This window comes from Tachysurus vachellii, chromosome 2, assembly GCF_030014155.1.
Source record: "Tachysurus vachellii isolate PV-2020 chromosome 2, HZAU_Pvac_v1, whole genome shotgun sequence".
Taxonomy (NCBI): domain Eukaryota; kingdom Metazoa; phylum Chordata; class Actinopteri; order Siluriformes; family Bagridae; genus Tachysurus; species Tachysurus vachellii.
In genome coordinates this window covers 29,822,308-29,838,695 of record NC_083461.1, presented here as the reverse complement: position 1 = coordinate 29,838,695, position 16,388 = coordinate 29,822,308, and the positions used below count along the sequence as shown (strand labels likewise).

Genomic DNA, 16,388 nt, shown 5'->3' with positions numbered 1-16,388 from the left:
TTGCATGTTCGCTCAGATGAGAGAATCCATAGAGGCTCCGTGTGTGTGTGTGTGTGTGTGTGTGTGTGTGTGTGTGTGAGAGAGAGAGAGAGAGAGAGAGAGAGAGAGAGAGAGATTATTTCTTTATAGGGACATTGTCCTGTTTACAAAGCAACCTCAGGGGACACAAATCCCACAAAAAAAAAATGGGGACAAAAATCCCATGTTAATCCATGTTTTTCACACCTGTAGGACATCGGAAAAGTGGTGTCCCCACAACACATGGGTGGGACTACTGACCTCAGATTGTTATAATTACAAGAATGTGTGTGTGAGAAAGTGTGTGTGTGTGTGTGTGTGTGTGTGTGTGTGTGAGAGAGAGAGAGAGAGAGAGAGAGAGAGAGAGAGAGAGAGAGAGAGAATTAAACCTGGCTGGCAGGCAGTGGAAGCCCCAGAGGACTGTCAGTCTCAGGAATGCCTAGATAACTGCCTTCTCTTTAATAGCACCAGATACACTGGATGCCTTATCTACTCTGCTGCAGTATGTGTGAAAGAATGGGAGAGAGGAAAAGAGAGAGAGAGAGAGAGAGAGAGAGAGAGAGAGAGAGAGAGAGAGAGAATCAACACTCTGAATCCCATAGAATTTGTTTTTGGTGAGCAGAACTTTTAATTCATCCTCTTGCTGGTGCTGAAGTCAGTAAAGGGGTGATGAAGTAAAGAGAGAGAGAAAGAGAGAGACGGAGAGAGAGAGAGGAAGAAGATTTTGCTTTGTTCACTTTTATTTGTTTGTTTTTTGCTTTACATCTCACTATATATTTAATTTCATGTTCAAATTACATAACAATCTTTTTACACAACTCACCCACAACGAGGTTGGCCGAGTGAGATTTTTATTTAAATGTTTTATGAGATGTAAAGTGTTTGAATTGTCCTGATGTTTCTGTCTAGCTCTTGAGCCCAGGCGGTTGAATAACCCACTAATCATGTGCATTATAGAAACCACTAAGCTCTCAAGACAGCATATGAGTCTGCTTAGGTTTGATCCATTAATTAAACACATTAGTTGTGTCTGAACTATTACATGGCTGGTTTTATTTATTACATTAGGAAGGGACATAATGTCAAACTCCAACAAATTCAAACTTCTACTTCTTCTGAATGGCTGTAAGTCATAACAATATACGTCTGTCATCCTGTAGACCATGTACGCCACAAGTCCGTACTCTGACCCAGTGGTTTTGGCTGATATTGACCCCCAGCCTATCATCGATGAAGAGGAAGGCCTAATCTGGGTCGTGGGTCCTGTCCTGGCTGTAGTCTTCATCATCTGCATAGTCATTGCTATTCTCCTGTACAAAAGGTGAGCATGAACCAGAGATACAGGAGTATCATATGTTTGTCATACACGTGTAAAATAATCAGTAAGAAATTCACAAAATAAAACCACTTAACATCAGTATTCTCTATTATCCATTATACAGTGTTAATGGATGGTGTTTAGGGCTTTCAATAGTATCAAATAAGACATACGGTTTTCCGGAAGGCCGTGTTTCGAAAGATTTAAGAGAGCTTCTTTTTTTAATTAACATTTTTTCAAATATCTTATAGAGAGAAAATGAATGGTGACTGAATAACCGTTCGGAGGTTGTGTAGCGTAATGGAAGCTCGATTCATGGATGTTCAGCCAAATTAAATGAAATGTAGAAAGTATCGTATTCTTTAACAAAAAAAAAAAAAAGAGAGAGAAACTGCTGAGATTTATGAAGCATGAAAAATTGTATTGTCTGTGGCAACATCACCACTGCTGCATTGATTATTTTCCTATTCTAGCTTTTGCCTTTATCCTGAACTTAAAGGTGGGGTCTCCGATTTTTGAAAGCCAATGTTAACATATAAAATCACCAAAACAAACACGCGCCTAACTACTAACACGCTGTTACTACACAAAACACGGTTGTAGCTGCCTCTCTACATTACTACGATAGAAAAGAGGTGTTATTTGTGTTGTAACAACGTTTAGCTCAGGAGTTATTGACTCGGGAAACTGCAATCTGTGAATATGCGGCCAACTTCCCGCTCCTTCAGTTCTCACCAGCGCTGGAAAGCTGATCCTATATTATATTATCCTATTACTATATTATAGCCTTTCTTCGCTTTCTTTCTTTGTTTTTATCCTTCATGTCAATGTTAAAACCGCTTTCTGCTAATGTCACACATGCGCACTGAACACTCTCTCCACTCATATTGACAAGACCCGCCCCTTTCTGCTCAATGGCTACATGTTTGTTTATTTTTTGGCCCGACTCAGTTTTCTGAAGCATTTCTCAAAAATCGGAGACCCCACCTTTAAAGGTGCCCTTCCACACAAAACCGTTTTTACTTGTATTTTTTGATATGTGTTAGATCCATATGTGTTTGTGTTGTGTCGTGAATTTGAAAACGAACTGCTACCTCCCCGGTCAGTTCTAGCCACTTAAAAGAAATAAGGGGAGAAATCAGGTCAGTTGGAAAAGCTGCTCAGTCTGATGTCGTAATGATTGAGCTCATTACTATTCATGAGCTCTCCCACTTGAGACCGCGCCCCCAGAATTCGTGTAGCTCAGTGAGTTTCTTATACAGCAAGGATGGCTGAACGTCAACGGGCTTGTGAAGAAGCCATTCTGCCGCAATTCAAGGTGATTGTAACCAAATTTCCTTTAGCCTGGGCTACTTATTGCGCTGGGTGAATGAATAGTCATGCTCTCATATCCTAGCGGTTAGCCAATCGGAGCCAAGCAGCATAGCTCATTTGAATATTCATGAGAACTGGTGCAAATCGAGCTGAGTCTTCCTGCAGGCTTTCTATACCACACTAGAATGGCTTGAAACAAGGTAACCAAGGCATTTTTCCACAAAAAAAATGTTACAGAGTCCATGGTAAACTTCAGACATTACCACAAAAGTAATGAAATACGTGTGGCAGGGCACCTTTAAACAAACCTACCTGGAGAGGAGAATGGATAACGGAAAGGAGAAATTGATTTTAAAGCTCTAGTCCTTGTGTAAAGCTTGTGTATGATCCATTGCTTTTCAGGGTCTTGCTTTTTGGCCTTGAGGACTGACTGTAAATTTATGCATCCATTAAAGAGACCACCTCTGACACCAGGGTCCTGAATATACAGTGTGTGTGTGTGTGTGTGTACCTGGTGGCAGATTTAAACACCAACAGTAGAGTCAATGTCATAACCTTACACACACCACATAATGCACAAATGACTCACACTGTCGCTGATATTCTTTATGAGATTATCTCCCGCTCAGTACAGAAGAGCAAAGTTAATCATTTTCTTCACGATAGAGTCGAGCGGCATGCACACCGATGCTAATCTCAGAAAGCTCCAAAACAACACAGCAAAAAGAGAATGTCTCACCTCGATAATTGTAAACAATAGATTTTCCTCGATACTTCCCGTTTCTCATTTCTCCTTTCACGAAAGAGACGAAAAGAAAAAAGCATCCGTGCGTTCTCAAGACGTGCGTCATCATGAATACAAAACAGCTCCGGTGGATCCACCTGCTCACAAATTGTAGTGTTCAGAAATACAGACTGCTGCTTTAGATAGCATAATTGAGCACCGCATATGTAAAGAAGAATGAGGCTGAGAAACAGAACGAATGGTTTCAATTTTGGTGCTGACAAAGAAAAGAAAGAACCTTTGAAAGGACAGCGTTGGAAAATGTCAGTGTTAGTCCAAGCCAAAAGAAAGTCTGTGCCTTGTAGCATAAACGGAAGAAATTCACATTTATCATAAAGACACTTGCTACTCTTAATCTAACCCCAATTTTCTCTTTTTTCTCTGCTTCCTCTGGAGCAGCAAACCAGACAGGTAAGACAGAGAGGAACAACAGGGTTGTATAGAAACTGTAGAAATGATCAGCAGTGTTTATAAGGCTACATAACCCATACATTTAAACTGACTAAAGGATGACTGACTAATCGCAGAACAACTGATTTTTGTTGGCATATGGTTGTGTTATGGAGCTTTATGACTTATTTAAGGCCATGTCCACACTAATACGTTTTTGTTTGAAAACGTATATTTTTCTCTCCGTTTTGGCCTTTCACCCACACTGAGACAGCGTTTTAAGTCAACGAAAACGTAGCTGTTGGAAGACACTCTCCAAAGCGGATAAATTTGAAAACGCCGTCTTTGCGTCTTAGTGTGGAGGCTTTTGAATACTATGATGCATTTTTAGTCATGTGATGCAGTCGAAAGTAAATAAACGCCTAGCGGAAATGACGCAGGTTGAAGCTTTACTCATGCGCAGTAGGGAGATGTAAGCGTTTTCATACATTTCAGTGTGGATGAGCAACTTTTAGAACACGTTTGAAAATGACAATGTGGACGCGGAGCGTTTTTAGACGTGTTCTAAAAGTTGCTCATCCACACTGAAATGTATGAAAACGCTTACATCTCCCTACTGCGCATGAGTAAAGCTTCAACCTGCGTCATTTCCGTAAACTCAGTTTTCAAATATATCCGGATTAGTGTGGACATGGCCTAAGTCAAACTAAATTAAATTAGAATGAACAAAAGAGCCTTTATAACTGTTATCATCTGTTGACACCTCCATATATGTTTACATAGGATATTATCAATAGTTATTAGTCAGTGAAGCACTTATGTAGGTGTTATATAGCCTTATGCGCACTACCCATCATCAGTCAGTAATCCTTGGAATATAAATCCATGCTCTGGTGGTCCTTGATGTATTTTTTTTTACTTCTGGACTCTAACACATTGCTTCAAATGGTCAAACAATTTAAGTTTATTAAAATAGCCTTGTTGCTAGTAATAGCAGCTTCTTTACGATGATTCCATACAATAGACTGGGTTTTTGTAATCCCTGGAATGATAACACCTTCCTTTTTTCATAGATTATGTAGAAAATAGTGTTTCCAAGGTAAGCTAGGATCAAAAAGGCAGGTTAAGCTTTAAATGTAAATTTAACTTGACATTTTGTGCACTCCGGCATGGCATTGCATCCCACTTGCAGGAGCCATGGAGACATCTGACGCTACTTCTCCACTTGATTTGACTCAATTTGCAGTGCATCGCAAAGTCAATATGTTTTTCTAAGCTCTATTGTGCTTAGCTCTGATAGGACATTTTGCTGGTTTAGTCCAATCTTTTCTGCTCAAACCATATTTGAACATTGCTTATAGAGTTTATCCTGTACATTAACCATGTGATACAGTGAATAAAGGTTCTGTGCTAGTCAAAATATTTTCGCAGTCATGTTTGCTGTAGTCAGCAAGTCTTCTGAAGAAGCAACAATGTACATTTGTGATTATTCATTGGCTATTTTTATTAAAAATTTGACTGTATAGATTTGTACCTGTGCTTTACATACTGACGATCTGAGACCTCAAAAAAAAAAAAGCTTGATTATTGCCAGTCTGGTAGTAGTGCATAGATTGTCATTAATGGAAAAAAGGAACCAAATTTTATTGACCAAAACAGACCCAGATTAAGGAAAGATCTAGTTGATTGACAATTTGAGTCCTGTAGCCTAGGGACAGCAAGAGAGAAAGCCTGACAAGGAAATGACAGAAGTGAGTGATTGGTTTGTCTGGGGTCCATGAGATTAGAGTGTTGGTGGAGAAGGTCAGTGATGTAAGATTTTCCATTGAGTGGTGCAACAGAAAAGCGTCAGGAGATCACAGATTTGAATCTACTTGGAAGGGATAACCCCTAATAATCTCTCTCCACTGTCAATCACAGGGACACTAGGCAACCGTGGGCGTTTATGAACTCATGGATGTGGAAGAGGGCAAAGAACGCTTTCCTTCAAGCGAAAGGAGAGAATAAGGAAGGTTTACTATGACACAATTCCATTTCCTGTTTTGTTCCAGGAAAAGAGCCGAGTCAGAGGCTAGGAAAGGCAGTTTACCCAACAGTAAGGAAATGCCGTCCCATCATCCAACAGATCCAGTGGAGCTACGACGTCTCAACTTCCAAACTCCTGGTAAGAACACTGACACATCTTCATCTTCAGCTTCACCAGCGATCAACTTCAGTTAAATCAGGGGGCTTTTGGATCTGATTTGGCTTGTCTTGTTCTTTGTCAATGATCTCATTACAGTAAATGAGTCAGTTTGAATCCAACCTTCGTAGTCCATCTTATTTGTGAGGTCCTGACATCATGTTTGTGGAATATATGTGAAACACTACATCATGATTTTGGAACTCTACAATACAGACTTCCCTATTTGTAAAGCTAAAATGTTAACCATCCAAAAATCCTTAAGGAATATATTTATGATTGCATCCAATTATCCAAATTTAAGCAATCTGTCAGATCATATGCTTTGGGAGTAGAAATCAAATTCATTATGATTTCCCTGTCTACACATTTATAATTTATATGTGTTCCAGTTGGAATATGACCAGCATGCAGACTAAGGAAGTGAATTTAGGACACATCCTGATGGAACTGCTGGCTCTTTGCCTTTATAGAGTGTGTTAGTTTTGTGCTGATTAATTTTAAGAAGCTTTTATCTGAAGTGCTGAGTAGTTAATGATTATTGGTTTTACTTAAGAGCTTCACAGCGGCACTTTTGAGACTTGACCTCGCAGCCTTCTGGTCCCAGATTCAGAACCTTAACCACTGAGCTCTCTGAGAATAAATTCCAAGTATTTCAAAATCACTAAATTACTTAATTGAATGTCACTTGTTTGTAGACTGAGTGGACCATTGGGGTCCATGCTAACAGCATTTCAGTCCCAGTCCTGTTGACCTCATGCCCTGCACATCATTTCCTGATTTACCACTCCTGATTTAACCCATAAGTTTATCATCACGCCCTATAGAAAATTAATCATGTATTGAGAACCCAGTGCTCGGGTACGAAGTACTGTAACACCGTCAATGCGTAGGAAGTCCTTGCTACTTAATATTATTGCCAATGTATTTTGGGAATGCCCTAGTATGTGCTAAAGTAGGTACATGTTGAAAAATATAGGCATAATTGCTTCAATGAGAGCTCTTTGAAGCACCTTGTGTTACAGTTTGATGGACTCATCAAGACTTGGAAAAATAGAGAAGGTTAAAAGTGCCTCCAGAAGCTGAGACATTCTATCACTGTACAAGTTTAATGATTAAATATAGTAACCATCCCCACAGGGCCTGTGTGGTCAAGAAGAACCTGATGGAACCTGTGGATTTGTTTAAACCAGTAACTGTATATATATATATATATATATATATATATATATATATATATATATATATATATATATATATATATTTATATCTATATGGCAGTGCAAATAAATGTAAAGTCAGATAGCAGCTTGGTAACCTTGACAATGCAATAGGTCTATGCTTAGAGCTACATTAGTTAAGAATGATGGAATTATGCTTGGGAGATATAACATGATATAAAATTTGTTCTATAAATTTCTCTCGCTACTTAGTCAAACTGTATTTAAAACTTCAACAGAAAATATCTAATGGCAAAGGGCAACAATTGAAAAACTTTGGCACTGCTGCATTGTGAAGTCATATATCAGCAAATTTGAGCTGTCCTTTCCTGGTTTTGCTGGCTAATCAGTGATTTCTAATTGTCCATTTCTTTTGCAATAATATCAAATCTGACCTCCAGTTAAATATGAATTAACCCGAGCCAGTGTGTTTGTGAGGAATGGAGTGAAAGAGATAGAGAGGGTATGAGAGAGGGGGGGGAGGAAGGATTGTGGAAGTCGATGAGCTGTGAACATAACTGTTCTCCCTTAACCCTGGGCTTACAAGGTGAGAGTCACTCAGAACCAAACTATCCAGGCAGAAAGATCTACGGGGGTATGTGATGCTGTAGAAACAGGGCACGACAAGTCATGTTCTTGTAGCATCGCAGAGAGTGGAGAACTATGTCATTTTAAACACATCAGTTCTTAGCACGTTAATGCTAAAAAACCTACAGTACAACTTGAGGCTTGTTTTATTAAGACTTAAAAAACAACTCGTTGGGAAAGATTCACCATCCTGCCCTTGTTCTTCAAGTGCCCTAAGCATCCACTTCTTTTCCAGTGAAAACGTACTTGTGGAACTCTTTTGAGGGCCGCTACATTAGTCTGACACTTCCTCCCCTTTCTCCCCTTGAAATTCTTTATGTGCACGGAGTGTTCGCCCTGTCCATCTCCCATTTTCATCTTAAGGGTGCTCGATGTCAGCACAGTCGCACTCGGCAAGTGCCAGTTTCATTGTCGTCGTGCCTAGAAATGGATCTTGAGTGGCGGTAAATGGGTGCTCTTGGATGCCTTTTCCATTAGCTAATGCCTACTTCTGTCATCCACTCGGATGAAAGAACCATTCCCGCTGCATCCACACACTCATCCTTCTCTCTCTTTTTCTCTCTTCCTTTTAGCGATTCCCTATCTCTCACTTGCATGCCATCTGCTGTTATGCAAACTGGTTATTAAAGCTTTGCTTCCACTCTTTACCATGACCCCCCTCCACCCTACCCCTACACACACCAAGCCTCTCTCTTTTCCCCATCATCAGTCTGGGCATATTCCACCCTTCCACTTTTCACCACTCATACGTAATTTCAACCTACAAATCTCCCACAAGTCTGAAATGATCTGCAGTCAGTCGCCAGCCTAAAGTGACTCAAGTGTTTAAGGTCATCCACTCTATTTTTCTCTAAAACTGAAATAAAGGCTTCAGATTTTCGTCAGCAGTTCGACTTACCTATTTCCACCTGATCTCTTGTGGACCTTGTGTTTCCCTCTGCTGCTATTTCAGTCTTTTTTTTGTGATCAGTGTTGCAGTGTTGTATGTTTGGTTGCTCATTTTTCCCTGCACGCTAGTGTTCGTCAGCTACTAGCATGTAACATTTTGTGTTTTTACTAACAAATAAACACGTAAAGGAGGAGGTAAAATGTCTCGTTGGCGGCATACGAGTCTGCGTTGTTTGTGCAGCTTTGTGTTTAATTTCAGGATGTGTGATCACCGCATTTGCTTTAACCTTCAGCAACATTTGATTTACGCCGCGCCCCCCTTTCCTCCGCAGGTTCCGGTGCCTCCGGTTACCCCAGTAACCTCCATCTGTCAAGTTAGTTGGTCTTGTTTATACACATGCCATTGTATATCTTCCTCATTAATCCTCATCATCTTCCTTTTTTTTTCCATTTAAAAAAATTCAGACTTCCATCGAGTCTTCCCACCATCTAACCCATAATGCTTTATATTTCATGGCATCGCAGGAAAATGTTGGAGCTCCATGTCATGCGCTCGAACGCTGAACATCCAGCTTACGTCGTTTTTTGTTTTTTTTCCCTGTTTACATAATATATTCACTTTCTTTTGCCATGCTAACTACTGACGCCGCTTGTGTGCGGATAACATTCTTCTTTCACCTCAGGAATGCCCAGTTGGAGTTCTCCATTAGCTTCTGTCTCTATCATCTGAGAGCATGCTAAACGCTTTGAGTGATTCCTCTAACAATACTCACATTCTCCATCTAATAAATCTCATCTCTGATTATGTATAACAGTTCTTTTCTTCTTCTTTTTCCTTTTCTTTTTCCTGCTAACGCTGTATTTCTGGATTGTGTATCTGCAGGTATGGCAAACCACCCGCCGATTCCCATCATGGAATTAGCAGACCACCTGGAGAGACTCAAAGCTAATGACAACCTGAAGTTCTCACAAGAATATGAGGTAACATCCCACACTGTCGTGCTTATCTTTATTTGAATTCTAATGAGCTGTGCTTTTATATCACAGCCTTTTAATGTAAAACCACCGATGATGAATCCTTGTCTGTACAGTTATGAGATATACAAGATATGAGAGCTTTTTTCATCTAGTTTCTTCTAATCAACCGGTTTAACTTTAATAAGATGAAGCAATCCGAATGTTATATAGTCAAAATCATAATAACGACAAATTGAACGTGATACAATGAGAGCCGCCAGGCCGCCACTACTGCAAGACCATAGCCTGAGAACATTCTGCATGAACCTGACGCCACCGACAGCACTGAGTTTTGAATCTGACCACAACTTGATCTTGATTAGCACCATAGAGCCAGGACTTCTTACCTTCTTGCAGCAATGACGGTCATTATTGTATCACTGGCAACCCTATCAACGATTACATATGAATAAAGGCTTTAAAACAACATCTCAAACATCTTCAGTCTTAAACAAGCAACCCTACGGAGAATTACGGAGAATTAGAGCTTATATATTCTGGTATATATTACATATTCTGTATTACGTGAGTAGTAAAAAAACAAGTGATTCAGTCTATTAATTAATTACACATATTAACCAGTCCAAGTGTGTAATGGTGTGTAAGGGAGTGTTTATATCAGACCTTGGCCTAACGCTGATTAGGTTCTTGTGAAATAATAAAGAACACTAGGTCATTTGATGCATTTCAGATCCAAACTTTAGAATGCATTACATATAACAAACATGTCATGTTATTTTGTTTAGCATACACATAAGTCCTCTGGACTTTCCAAGAAAGTGAAACATTTGTTGTCACACTTAAAGCTACTTCCCTTCTAACAAATCTGCTGAGTTGCCCGTCGCCGTAGACCAGAGCAGAGTCGGAAAGGTCAAGAAAGCAGACAAAGGGTAATCCTGTTATCTCTGGATGGAAAAGAGGTGAAGATCTCTTTATGGCCATTAGGATGACAGCGCACTGCCAGAGCACACCAATTCGAGTGTGTGATGTCATTTCTCTGCTGATGGAAGCTGGCCTCTGATTGGATTTGAGCAACAGAAGGTTGGGGAGAAATCATATTTGTCACAATGTTATTTTTTTATTTATCCATCATCACTGGTGGGAGAATTATAAGAGAAGCCTCAGGGTTTCATTGATAGATGGGGTGTTATTAAATGGAACAGAAGAGCGATGAAGGAAGAAGCAAGTCCTGCATGTGGCTAAAGCTGGAGAGCCAAGTGCGACTTCAACCGTTTTTAGAGTCTATTTCAATGTATTTGTTGTTTATACAGTTGTTGTCAACACAGCTTTTACACAAATCCAGGTTACACAAATCCAGGTTCAGACCTGGATATCAAGTTGAAGGTCATTCTATAGGAATATTAAGCTGGGCCTAAGCTACCACAGATTTTAAATCTGTTTATTGATATATTGCGTTTCATAGCCCTCAGGTAGTCCAGCGGCAGGATCCCGCGCTCTCGTTGCTGCGCCCCGGGTTCGATTCCTAACCCTAACCCTAAACTAGCCACTGAAGAGTTAACTCTCAGTACCAGTCACGCTTTGATAAAAAGAGCAGGGTTGTGTCAGGAAGGGTATCCGGTGTAAAACCAGTGCCAAATCTAATATGTGGACCATGTGATCCACATAATAGTTTTGGCACAGGTTTCCTTGTCATACCACACAAAGGAGACAATAGTCATATTTGATTTATTAGATATCCATCACACCGCTGATTACCTAACACCACAATACACTTCATTGCTCATCATTCTGAGATCCCCACATGCTTTCATCACTATGAAGCATGGTGGTGGCAGCATTATGTTGTGGTGGTGGTGGTGTGGGTTCCTTTCTTCAGCAGGGATTGAGAAAGCGGTCAAAAAAATTGAGGGCTTCCAAAGAGAAACCTGATCCAGACTGCAAGAGATTAGAGACCGGAGCAGATACTGGCAAAGTTACGCTGGAGTTTTTTGAAACAGTAAAAGCAAATATGGCCCAAAGTTCTCACCCAAAGCCCAAACCTGTTCCTGAGAATCTGCAGCAAGATGTTTTGTGCTAAGAGCCTGAACAAATTTGGCAGAAAAAAAAAAATCAGGATTCAGATGTAAAGCTGGTCGACATTTTCCAGAAGACGTGTAGCTGTAATTGCAGGTAAATGAGGTTCTACCGAGACTGAACTTTTGTAGAACAATATACAGTGGTAACAATGTAAAAAACACACACAAACACTCTGTTTGTGTGTGTGTGTGTGTGTGTGTGTGTGCACTTACTATGCCACTGCTGTGCATAGCATGTATGATACCTGGCATTGTTTATTTGTGGCTTTATGGGTGTGTGTGTGTGTGCGCGTGTGTGTGAGTGTATGGCACTGCAGGTTGCGTTTCTGCCACAGCCGCCTCCAGCAGATGAGGTCAGCCTCTGGCTCGGTGCCATTCTGCCCCTACCATTACTGCAGCTTAACTACATCAAATTGTAATTCCCAGCCGTTTTTTTCCCCCTTGCAGCGGCACGGAAAGTCATTTTGAGAGCACAATGAAATGAGGCCGCGTTTCATTATGAGCAATGTTGCGACCCGCTGTTTCAACATATTCAGATGAAATGCCGTGGCTTAGCCGAAGATTTGTTCTCTCTCATAATGCACCGTGGCTCCGCAACGTGACCCACGCTGATAGAAAAATGCCACCTCTCTAAATTCGTCACATGCCAAGCTGCATTTGCACATTATTCTCTCTAGCTAAGTAAATGCCATTTACACTGATATTTACCTTGTTGTACACTCTGCTTTTTTTATACAGAGCACATAGCAGTGTTGCCTGACCGAAGGAACATTATATCTGATTCGTTTCAAAAAAGCGCCATCTAGACAATTTTTTTTACACCTACGTAAGAGTATATCTTATAGATCTATGTAAAATGTATGCGTGGCCCAAACACACACGACCCTTTCGCTTATTTTCATTCGTTTTTGCTTCTTCTCAGAAACTGTAATTTGAAATTTGTCAGCCTGGATACGAGTTCACCAGGAGGCAGATGGATATCTTTTCATTTTCTGACAGACACAGAGGAGAACGCATTATTAAAATGAAAGATACGGTGGTTAAACTGGCTCAGAAGAGCGTCCTCGAATCGGCTCTTCCACGAGATCCTAACCGAATATTACCTTTTTTCAGAAGGACGTTTATTTACTTGGAACTAGATTACACCGCGTTAAATCCACTGCGAACAGAAATGAGTCAACTTTCAATCCTGAACATGTTTTATATCAGATTTGCAACAAGGGGAACCTTGTGTATGTTTGATTATTATATTTTTTCCCCTGCCGTCAGACTATTTCTTTAACCTCAGAGCTACCAGCTCCCTAGAGTACAGAAGGAAATAAATGATGCAGTTGAAACCCTGCTAAAGAAATGAAGCAGTTCACGTTCTCTCATACGCTGATGTAACATTTAACACAAAGTTGCCTCTAAGTACTGTTTGGGGGCTTGTTAGAGTTTGTAAAAGCTTTTTCTATTGCCAGATACAGGATCTCTATAGTTTCGCTCCTCAGAAAATCAAACCTTTGTTACTGTAACCCCATGAGTCAGACTCATAACATGGTACTTATGATGATTGAAGAGAGACGTACAAGAAAACAGAAGGTTTTATTACGAAACTCTTAGCAACCATCGAACGATCAAAGTGGACCCGTGTTATAAACAAAGAACACCAAGGATAGTTTATTAGCTAACAAATTAGTCGAAGATAATCGCCTTAGAACACTGTGTACTGTGGTTGTACTTCCAGAGACAGGCTTTGATCAGGGATTAGTTCGATAACTTCTTTTTATTGAGACATGAAGCACAAAGTGATTTTTATTTAGCTAGACAACCGCAGGAGCAAACTTTCCGCATGTGTCGCGGACTGCGACCCAAATAAAAATCACATGTTCCACAGGAAGTCTGAGACGTGGGATGATGGAGAGGAGGTGAAGTTAGATGAGGATATTCCAGGACGGGGGAAACAGACTGTAACTATATACTTGACATTTCTGAATTCTTATTTTCAGCCACTCACGTCGCTCACGTTGACGCCTGACGCTACTTTACTCCCGAATGCTCGAGCCGGCCCGTGTGGCAGGAAACTATTTTAAGACGTTTGTCAGATATACAGGATGTCTATCATGTCCTCTTTCCATTTAGGCTGAGACTGAGAGCTCAAAAATGAGCTACTGGCAGACACGGCTGAGTATCTGTACCCTCCTGATATAACTGGTTGAAATCATGGGAGTGGAATCCAGACTAATGTTTAAAGGGTCTTTCACAAGATTTATACTCTTTCTTTCTTTCTTTCTTTCTTTCTTTCTTTCTTTCTTTCTTTCTTTCTTTCTTTCTTTCTTTCTTTCTTTCTTTCCTCTCTCCCTCCCTCCCTCCCCTCTCCTTCCTTCCTTCCATCCTTCTTTCCTTTCTTCTTTCTTTCTTTCCTCCTTCTCTCCCACTCTCCCTCCTTCCTTCTTTTCTTTCTTTCTTTCTTTCTTTCTTTTTTTCTTTCTTTCTTTCTTTCTTTCTTTCTTTCTTTCTTTCTTTCTTTCCTTCCTTCCTTCCTTCCTTCCTTCCTTCCCTCCCTCCCTCCCTCCTTCCTTCCTTCCTTCCTTCCTTCCTTCCTTCCTTCCTTCCCTCCCTCTCCTTATTTCCTTCCTTCCTTCCCTCCCTCCTTCTCTCCCTCTCTCCCGCCTTCCTTCCTTCCTTCTTTTCTTTCTTTCTTTCTTTCTTTCTTTCTTTCTTTCTTTCTTTCTTTCTTTCTTTCTTTCTTTTTTTCTTTCTTTCTTTCCTCCCTCTCTCACTCATTCCTTCCTTCCCTCCCTCCTTCCTTCCTTCCCTCCCTCCCTCCCTCCCTCCCTCCTTCCTTCCTTCCTTCCTTCTTGAATGATGAGCAATCAAACAGAACAAAGATCTTTCCAACCATAAAGCACCTTGGACTCTAAGGTTGGAGTCTAAACGTGCAGTCTAGCAGCTACAGAGAGAGAAAACCTTACATAGTTACACCACTGAAGAGAAGAAAATTAAAACTGTTTATTGTTTTTGTCTCCATTTCAGTCTATAGATCCAGGCCAGCAGTTCACATGGGAGCACTCGAACCTGGAGGTGAACAAAGCCAAGAACCGATACGCCAATGTCATCGCCTACGACCACTCCAGAGTGCTGCTCTCCTCCATCGACGGTACATGTTTGATTCATTCCATTTCAAGTGTGCAGGGATGTAGACCTCAAAACATTTTATTATGGTTGAAGTAAAGTAAAATATTTCCCAATCATGTAACATACATTACTTGACACATTAAACTTCTGTGTCGAGAAACTCTACACTGAGCAGATTCTGACAGGAATCTAACAACGAAACTGACTTAAGGTCTCAGTAGATATCAATTCCGTCTTTATTTAGCACGACACTGGCTGCATTAGATCTCCAAGGGAGTCTGATCACCCACGTATCAGCTTCCGTCACATCGGAGGCCTCTTCACGGCATCCCACAACCCGGCACAGCACAGAATCTCTGTTTCTTCTCACTGAGCTCTCCAAAATTGATTTCCCTTTGATGGGATACACATATTTGTGGAACTGATGCGTTGCACGCTAACATCTGGATTTGAGAGCCCTCGCCTCTCAGTGTTTGCTTTGATTCGAAAACTTGTACACGCGAGAGTTAGCCAGAGCTTCTGGCTGACGTCGATTGGCTTCGAGCTGCCTGTGATTCAGTACACAGAGGGCAGAACAAAATAAACACAGTAGGAAAGAAATCTGTGTTGCAATCAGGAAATTTTCAAATAGCAGGCGCAGTAGGAACCAGTCTGAAGTTTTGCAGCTCGCCCTTGAGGACCCCCTGCCAAGCTCCATCTTTGTTCTGTTCCGGGATTTCGGCGTCATCTGAGGCTGCAATCACTGACTATGGAGTTCTGATTACCTGGATCAGGTGTGGCAGGAGACGGAACAGAACAGAACGGTGGTTTACCGACCCTGAGCAACAGATCGGGTGCAGGACTTTAATGCGTGTTCCTTGTTTTTTTATGCTCCATCTCTCTGCCTTAATGGGGTACAGTTAAACTGAGCAGACCTGTCATCAACGCTCTGCTTTTGAGCCAGGGAAAAGATTTCCTTTGGGCCCTACATGTACTTTAGATTAACATGCAATCCGTATCTGCATAGCGAGCAGGACAGTCTCACTCATGATGCTTATTGATGCTCCTTAAGGTATGTGTTCTGTGTAGAATTTAATGGGATATTATTTCTCTTACACAATAATTACCCAACTGTCCCAGATTACCCAGACTGTCTGAGAAGTTTTGATATGATGACCTCCTAAAACAAAACTTTTTTTAGTGTATGTATAACTATCAGAAATCCCGTCCCAGACCAGAAAACAGTTCATATGAAAGAAAGAGAGATAGAGTGAGGGAGATGGAGGGAGAGAGACAGACAGATGGATAGAGAGAGAGACAGAGAGAGAGATATGCAGATAGAGAGAGCTACCGAGAGATACAAGAGAGGGAGAGAGAGAGAGAGAGAGAGAGAGAGAGAGAGAGAGAGAGAGAGAGCTACAGAGACCTACAGAGAGAGAGAGAGAGAGAGAGCTACAGAGACCTACAGACAGACAGAGAGAGAGCGAGAGAGAGAGCTACAGACACCTACAGACACAGAGAGAGAGAGAGAAAGAGC

General features: G+C 40.9%; 1 protein-coding gene across 11 annotated transcripts in view; it reads left to right on the top strand.

Moving 5' to 3' along the window:
- LOC132841737 (receptor-type tyrosine-protein phosphatase delta-like) overlaps positions 1 to 16,388 on the top strand; it is a 352,060-nt gene that overhangs the window by 312,979 nt on the left and 22,693 nt on the right. For 8 of the 11 annotated variants that reach the window (XM_060864221.1, XM_060864220.1, XM_060864217.1 and 5 more), the window contains 5 exons: positions 1,179 to 1,339; positions 5,876 to 5,988; positions 9,035 to 9,076; positions 9,586 to 9,683; positions 14,771 to 14,894. In XM_060864221.1, coding sequence (XP_060720204.1) covers positions 1,179 to 1,339; positions 5,876 to 5,988; positions 9,035 to 9,076; positions 9,586 to 9,683; positions 14,771 to 14,894 — 538 coding nt within the window. The remainder of the gene's footprint in view (positions 1 to 1,178; positions 1,340 to 5,875; positions 5,989 to 9,034; positions 9,077 to 9,585; positions 9,684 to 14,770; positions 14,895 to 16,388) is intronic. The other 3 variants (XM_060864218.1, XM_060864222.1, XM_060864225.1) reach the window with 1 other exon arrangement.